The following is an 8,431-nucleotide window of genomic DNA, read 5'->3' on the forward strand; positions in this document are numbered from 1 at the left end:
GCTGGAACGGGAGCACCGGGCTGTCTGGGTCAGGGGCCGGTGGGCAGTCGGCTCCGAGCCGCAGCCTGCGCCTGTCCTGTGAGTTCGAAAGGCACGTCGGCCCTCGGGGCGGTTTTGCCGTGGCACTGCCCGGTGGTTAAGCGCACAGAATAAAACGCACTGCGGGGAAAAAGCTGCTGCTGTCGGGGTGCTCCCTCTGAGTCTGACTGCCTTCGAAATCGTGTTTACAGACTGAGTGAAAATGGGCTCTGGAGGAGCTGCCCTCAACCTTTCAGCTCTCTTCCTGAGGAAGGCTCGAGAGAACATTTATGGGAGCAGTTTCCAAGTTGCTGGTATTGCTTCCGATAGGAGAGGAGCTGGTTCCGCATCCCCGTACCCTGCAGAGGACGTGGGACTGGGGGTTAAGAGGGCAGGGCTGTCCCTTCAGGTCTGTGTCCTGCTCCCAGTTCACAGCGTTTCCTTCTGCCCTTGCCCACACCTTTGTAAGGTTTATGGGCCTGATGTCCCAGAGTTTATTCCTTCCAGGACTGCTCAGCTTCTCCTAGGAGTTGCAGGTGAGGTTGTCCGTCACCAACTGCTGCTTGGAAGAGATGGGGAAGGGGGGGAGGTGTACAGAAACAGCTCAGCCATCCATTGGCAAGGAGGGAAGAGGCCAACAGAAGAAGCAAGAAAAGGTTAGTGTGGCTTTTGTGCGCAATATAAAAAGCAAGTCAATACCATTGGAGGGGCATTGGAGGGTACTCAAAGCAATCAGCCAGGGGCCATTGTGTTCCTTTAATCTACATGTGTATTTCCCAAGAACTCTATTAATGAAGATGAATGAACTGTGCAATGTCCCTAATTTCTTGTAATTCGGAGCTGGGTTTTTACAACACTCACAAGCAGCGCAAAACATGTCTGGCTCTCCAGAAGATCTGGGCATGCTCGGGAGTTGTGTTTTTTTTTTGCCTGTCTTAGTGGGAAAGGAGACAGACAGCAAGGTGAGGTGAAGCTGCATAGCCCTGCTGCAGACTCTGGGCTGGCAGTAAAGTCCCCATGAAGGGAACTGGGTCCTGGTGCAATTGCTTCCTCTTGAGCACCTGTCAAAGATGGCAGACGCAGGAACAAGACCATTTTTTGCTGTTAATCATAACGTGACATGCAGCAAAATACTTCCTCTCCCAAAGAGGTGTATGTATCCCCATACCTGCCCCCTATACCTCCTTCCTGCGGATGCAGAATGAAATCTGAAACGGGAATGATTTTGCTCCTGTTGATGCTTTTGAGAGAAGCGTATGGCGTGGAGCTTCAAGCCACGAAACCAGCGCATAAAATGTCGTGGGTTTTGCTTCCTTTCCTGTGGTCTTTTCTTTCTGTTGAATGGGAGTAATGAGATCAGCCTGCAGGTGGGTCCGTCGCTCTGCACACCGGTGACGTGCAGCAAGGATCACTGCCCTGAGCGATGGACAGCGCAGCAAATCGTGGAGAGGAAGGTGGGAGCAAGGTGAAAAGGGGAGTGTTCGTTATCAGGAGCCTGTGCCCTGTTTGCTGATTGCTCTGTGTTACCCAATGAGCTCAGGCGTTGGGCTCACCTTGCTGATGTGCCCCTCCGGAGCAGGGGAGTGGAGGTTCATGCTGTAAGGCTATATTAATGCAATCCTTCTTTACTTGTTTTCCAATTAGCCTAATTGAATTCGGATTGCTTAAAAGTGGGCACCAGAGACATTTATCTTGATGGGATGACGGCCTTGAGCTCTAGCGATCCTATTAACTGTAAGAACACAAATCCCAGGTAGGGCCCGACCAGCAGTAGCTCCCATGTGACCTAATGCCTTTAATCTGCTCCTCTGCACACACACACACACAGACAGGCATGCACACATGTGCACACATGCACACAGCTGCGCGCGCATGCATACATGTGAGTTTGTGCACACATGTGCACAGAACACAGACGTGCAGTGCCTGCCTGTCAGGAGAGAAAGTTTTCTATGTCAGGATTTGGAGAAAGGCCTTTTATTACCCTTAGAATTGGAATCAGAGACCCATTAACTGGTTGGGATGGGCAAAGCCCTCTGTCCCTCCGTTTCTCACTGCCCCAGCACTGTGCCCAGCCCCGTGCTGGGGGCTTTGCAGGTCCCCATGGAGCAGCCCCCAGCTCCCAGTCCCAGCGCAGCTCCAGCACTGCCCAGTGCTGCTGGGGGCAAGGGCTGCTGCTGAGCTCCAGGCTGTGCCCAGTGCACTGGGCAACACTGCAAAGACCTGCCTGCGCCTTCATCGCGTCATCCCTTCAGGTGTTTATATGCATGGGGTTGAGGCATGCATAAACGTGGTGGTGTATTCGTATACATTGAGTTGGAGCAGTCAGTGTGCTGCCTGTCTGCTTTGCTGCCCCACTGTCTGACCCCCAGGGCTCTGCACGGCTCAGTGCTGAGCTCTGTGAATGCCTCCCCTGGGGAAATGCTGTACTGCTGCAGCTGATGGCTCTGCCCAGCTCGGGGGACTCTGTGCCCCGAGTTCCATACTGGTTGCTGAGGGCTGCAGGAGGTGGGCATGCTGCTGGCCCTGCCGTTGCTGGGGTGCTCTGGCTTCACCCCCAAGCTAGCTGCTGCTGCCTGCAGGTCACTGGTGGTGTTAGGGTTATGGTTGCACTGCGCTGCATTGCACTGAATCGCACTGTATCTCATTTCATTGCATTGCATTGCATTGCATTTGTGTTAGGGTTAGGATTGCATTGCATTGCACTGGTTTTGGGTTAGGGTTAGTAGCACCTGGCAGTGCTGGTTTTGAGGTTTCGGTGACCACATGCTGTAAGCTCCCACCACCCAGGGACGCTACAGCCAGGATGCCATCCAGCACCTCGTGTGACCTGACCCTGCCATGCCTGGCTGAAGCTTTTTATGTCTCTGGCTCTAAAAATGGTGCCTAAGGCACTGTGGGCCCTGCCAGCAGCAGATCAGCTCAGCTGTGCCCAGTGCCGGGCCAGGCAGCGTCCCTCACTGTGGGCAGGGGGCTCTCATCCACCCATCCCATCCCCCAGCCGCCTCCAGCCCCGCTGACCCGGACCGCATTTTGGAATCTCGTTAATCACTCGTTTGGTGTTTCTGACTGTACTTTCTTCTCTGACCCTTTAAACCACAAAAACGCTGATCCTGTATGTGCTTACGAACTTAATTAGCTCCTTTAAACCACCAGATGCTTTCAATAAGATTTTCAGGATGTCCCAGGCACATTTTAATTCAAAGGTCAAAAGTCTTAGGCCTGTTTACCGCGGCGTTTTATGGATAGGATAACTCAGCCTGAAAAGCAGCAGAAACAGCACAGAAACACTTAATAACTTTATACAGATGCAGAGGGAGGTGGATGGATCCTTGCTAATCAGAGGCCAATGGAGCTGGGCTGCAAGGGGGAGGGGAGAGGAGAGGAGAGGAGAGGAGAGGAGAGGAGAGGAGAGGAGAGGAGAGGAGAGGAGAGAGGAGAGGAGAGGAGAGGAGAGGAGAGGAGAGGAGAGGAGAGGAGAGGAGAGGAGAGGAGAGGAGAGGAGAGGAGAGGAGAGGAGAGGAGAGGAGAGGAGAGGAGAGGAGAGGAGAGGAGAGGAGAGGAGGAGAGGAGAGGGGAGGGGAGGGGAGGGGAGGGGAGGAGAAGAGAGGAGGAGAAGAGAGGAGGAGAAGAGAGGAGAAGAGAGGAGAAGAGAGGAGAAGAGAGGAGAGGGAGAGGAGGAGAAGAGAGGAGAAGAGAGGAGGAGAAGAGAGGAGGAGAGAGGAGGAGAGAGGAGGAGAGAGGAAGGAGACAAACCATATTTAGTGCACTTATTCATTTTGAATGAATATTTTTATTTGACTGGGTGGAGGCTGAGAGAGAAGAGACTTACAGACCTGTAGGAAGGTGCTACATATCCCCATTTGCGTATTTAATTCACAAACCACTCTTGAAGAATTTACAAAGTGCTTCATTTTACGTAATATCAGGGCCCTGTATGAGTGCTATTACATGTATCAGCCACGTGAGAGGGCAGTGTAGCTCCCGTGTGGGATATTGTGCATAATATCTCATTGCTATGAGCGTCCTGCAGGTCCCCATCACATCCACACACAGTGACATGATTGTCCCAGGTGGAAGGCAGCATCTTATGCTTCACTTTTTGCCTGTATGTTTACAACATCTGCGACCAGAACCAATGTATTTTTAAAAGAATTCTTGCAAAATGTTCAACATTTGAATATTGGCTTTGCTTTAAAATGTTTGAAATGAGGTGTTTTCATTACATACGTGTATTTCTGAGGGCAGTATTAAAGGAGTGATTACCTATAGGTCATGCAGTGGAAGCACAGCTGTAATTGACAATGACACATTTAGTAGCATTCTGAACACTTTGGAAAGGCACGCTTTTCCCCCAGCATTTGCTTTTTTCCCCATTTTTTTTTTTTTTTTAAAGCCATCTTTTCCTTGAGGAAAAATGTTATATTTTAAAAAATAAATAAATAAATAGAATCATTTCTGCCTTTACACTAAGCAACTACAGCACCTAAATATACCCCCCTGGAGGTTTTGGTCTCTGTCTCTCTCTCATATTGACGTGTGTTGCCATGGGGCTGGGTGTACCCCTCTGCCCTCCCTCCCCCTCAGCCCTGTGAGGTGGGGTTGCACTGACAGCCCTGGGGTCTCCCCTACATCACAGAACATTTCTGCTCAGCAGCCTGTTTGATTTCGGTGAAGGTGGCCTGTGCCTTTTCCTTGATCGCGTCCATGTCCATGTTCTGAATGTTCTGCAACTGTCCCAGGATAGAGTCCTTGTCCTCTTCCTCTATCTGATCCTCTGCCACCATTTTCTGGAGGTCTTCTGGCAACCCCACGTCATCTCCAGCCATCTGTATTTGGTTCTCATCCAGTTCGCTCTGACAAAGGACAGAAAACAAAAGCAGTGCTCTATGGGATTTCGGGACCTAACAGCGAGTCTCCTTTGGTTTGTTTGTTTTCACAGAACCGATCACCAAGGTTGGAAAAGACCTCCAAGGTCACCCAGTCCAACCATCCACCTACCACCAATATTTCCCACTAAACCATGTCCCTCTCTACAACGTCTGAACGTTCCTTGAGCACCTCCAGGGATGGTGACCCCACCACCTCCCTGGGCAGCCTGTTCCAGTGCCTGACCACTCTTTCAAAGAAGAAATTTCTCCTAATGTCCGACCCGAGCCTCCCTTGGTTCCTGTACCCTTTGGTGTTTGAGAGCGGGTCAACAAGTTGAGTTCACTGTACGGATATTTGCATGGAAATATGTTGTAATCACAAACAGGTTCTGCTCCAGAACGGAATCATCCACCACTGCTGTGTGATGTTGGCCTATTGCCCACGGGTCACAGAACTGGTAGCAAATCAAAGTAAATCAGACAAGTTGGGTGCTTTGTACATATCTGTGCAAAGAGATCTGCAAAAACAATCACGGTGATGGGGTCTACCACAGACCCACAAGCACAACCACAGCACTTCGTTCTATATTCCAGCGTCATTCAAGTCACGCTAGTTTTGAAATCTGTTTTCTGTTCCTGTTTTGGAGTTTCATCCTGAAAGGCTGCTCTTACTCTTGCATTTCATACACTTTCTACTGGGAAGAAATAAGCAGAAGGCAATGATCCAACTGCACGTTGAAACAGAGGGCATTTCAGGTGGTGAGCTGCGGTCTGAGCAGCTAGGCATGCAGAAGAGGACCAGAAATGGTCTGCAAAGAAAGTAATCTAAATTAAAAAACAAAAAAGGGTACAAGTAGGGTTTCTGACAGCGAGGTCTGAGCGCTTCTCCAGGCTCTAGGCTCTCTCCCTGCCTGTCGCTGCTGCTGTGTGGGTTTTAGACAATGGTGATGCTGTTCACATTTCCTGGTGGATTCCCGACGCATCCAGAGCTCCGAAGAACAGGATATTTTGACACAGTTCACACATCAAAGATAAGCATTAATGCCTCATTACGTCTCCAAAATGAAGCATGACAGCAGCAAAGGGCTGATATGAATAAGTGGCAATGCTGTCAGCAGGAGGTGTTCTTGAGAGTGAGGGGTCTGTATGAATGAATGAACGTAGGAGTGAATGGAAGGATGTATGTGAGCAATGGCTGGGCAGTTTCAGGGCTCTGCAAGGACAAGGCAGGTTGGTATGCTTGACTGCACGGACTGATTTTAATGTTGCGTTTATTTGCACTGTGTTCTGTCTGCACCAACTGTGCTGCTCTTAAATCTCATTTCTCCCCATATGAAAAACACAGAGGGTTTTTTTCGTAATGGATTCTACTACGTGGCTAAAATGGATGAGGGTGCTGCCAACAGGTCTGCGGGAGATAGAAACCACATCCCAGTCAGTGTAAGTGTTCTTTACAGCAGGAGCAATGTTTTACACTTTCCATCCACGAGCACCGGCTACAGGACGAGTTACCCCTCTGAAATGCTCAGCACAGGGAGATAAAAAGATATGGAGTGTGTTATTGCACTCCCTCTAAACAGCCCAACACTCGTTTTCTTTCTCTTAGGGAGACCTATTGAAGATATCATCACTGCATGCTAGCAGATATTATGTGTAAAAATGGCCACACAACACACAGAGTCCACGTTGGCAGTGCCAAGTACTGCTTGGCATAGATCTGCAGCAAAGCCCTGCTCTGCTGAAGCCTGAGATGTGACGCACAACGCTGTTTGGGGTTTCAGAGGATCTCTGACCCCAGCTGAATGTGTTCAGATTTGGACAAAGGTAGCACAGTTCTGCCAGAATCACTGAAATTACACCTGCATTCAGCCTGGCCCTCAGCAGCCCTAATGCGAGCTTCAGCAATGAGGGGTTGCACTCCAGCAAATGAAAAAGACCACCAAATCTGCATGGCCTCTTCTTTTTCTTCTGAAGTTTGCCAGATCTGGCTGTCACTTGAGTACTGAAAATGAAACACTGCATTAAGCGTCTGATTAAGGCATCTGAATTCCGTGTTTGTTTTCGTGTGTCTGGCTTTTAAAACCTGGTGGAAGTAAGGTTTGTTTTCCTGCAAGGAGAGGTGAGGTTTTCCCACAGGATGTTCTGAAAGTCAGTCTAACACCACAAGTGTGCACACGCAGCGAGCGTGCAGCTCCAAGCGCTCCGCATGCAGTGCTGCTGATGCACCGCTGCGCTGTCCTTTGGCACAGCAGCGCAGGTCAGAGTGCAGCTGGGGCCGCAGCTCCCTGCTGTGCCAGCACACACGTGGGACAGGACTGCCCCTCTCCCAAAGCCGGGGTACAGCCCTGTGTACAGGATACACCCATCTCTGCGAGGTTTCAGTCACCCTTTTAGGATCTCTGCCAGAACAGAACATCTATTGCTAGTCCATTAAACACGCCTGGCACTGGCCTCTTGCCCCAGGGCCAGCTGGCCTGCAGTGAGGCACAGCCATGCTATTGAGCTCTCTCGCCCTACAAAACAGGGTGCTCCCATCCAGCTGCCCATTGGGAATGCCTGTCCTCGCTCCCAAACCCGCCCTGTAAGCTGCTTGGGAGGCTGCCCAGGCCAGAACTGGGGCAGACACCGCTCTGACCATTCAGCAGCACAGATGATGGAGCCCAGCCTGGGAATGTTCTTTGGTCCAGACCGTGCTACTGATGCAGTCAGACTCGGCCAGGTCTGTTCTGCTACAGCAATGATCCAGCAGAGCTCTTAATACAAGCGTGGCACACAGGCATAAGTAGAAAAGAGTCTAATCATATGTTTACATCAAGTCTGTAAATAGAAGCAATGAAAGCTTGCAGTGCATCCAGAGCTGTTCCACTTTGGGCTGTTAAGGAAAGATTCAGATAATCAAGAAGAATCTCCAAGTTCAGCATTTTTTTTTGTTTGTTTGTTTTCAGGTACTTACCTGAAGCCTGCATGTATTAAAGAACTCCTGAGATAAGTTCCTCTTCCTGCCTGGCTGATATGCATCTCCTGTGGCACAGCTAAAGGCAATATTCATTAAAATGGGGCTTTGCAATATTCCCATCTCAGTGCAATAGAGCAAAAGCTGCTTGAGATGACACGACTGCGTGTTCTGCTCACGGCGAGGTGCTTTCCTTTCAGATGTCTTCATCAGCACTTGCTATTGAAACAGCACCTGATGGCATATGAATACTCACTCCCTCTAAATACCAGTGAATGACAAACTGTTCAGCAGCAGAGAACTGGGGGAGCATTGCCCACGTCAGCGCTTTGGGCAGAGATCCACCTGCCTGGAGCATATGGCACAGCCTCTTCCCAAGGTATGCAAAGTTCAGTTGTCAGCACAGACCCCCATCCCTGGGGGCAGAAGGCGTGCCTTGCTGTAACCATACTGTGACAGAATTATGGTGTTTGAGAAGACACAGTGGGTTTATGTACAGATTGATGGCTTGAAAGGGGTGGTGGGGCCACGGGGAGGAGTTGCTGTGCTGCAGATGCAGTCCTTGGGCAGGTTGGATGGGTGCAAGATC

General features: G+C 50.2%; 1 protein-coding gene and 1 long non-coding RNA gene across 2 annotated transcripts in view; both read right to left on the minus strand.

Moving 5' to 3' along the window:
• The window catches only part of LOC125686975 (uncharacterized), a 149,342-nt gene that overhangs the window by 90,887 nt on the left and 50,024 nt on the right, over positions 1 to 8,431 (minus strand). The window lies entirely within an intron of this gene.
• The window catches only part of CPLX4 (complexin 4), an 8,193-nt gene continuing 4,408 nt past the window's right edge, over positions 4,647 to 8,431 (minus strand). The window contains exon 3 of the mRNA XM_048931649.1: positions 4,647 to 4,874. Within this exon, the coding sequence (XP_048787606.1) occupies positions 4,647 to 4,874 (228 nt within the window). The remainder of the gene's footprint in view (positions 4,875 to 8,431) is intronic.

This window comes from Lagopus muta, chromosome Z, assembly GCF_023343835.1.
Source record: "Lagopus muta isolate bLagMut1 chromosome Z, bLagMut1 primary, whole genome shotgun sequence".
NCBI lineage: Eukaryota > Metazoa > Chordata > Aves > Galliformes > Phasianidae > Lagopus > Lagopus muta.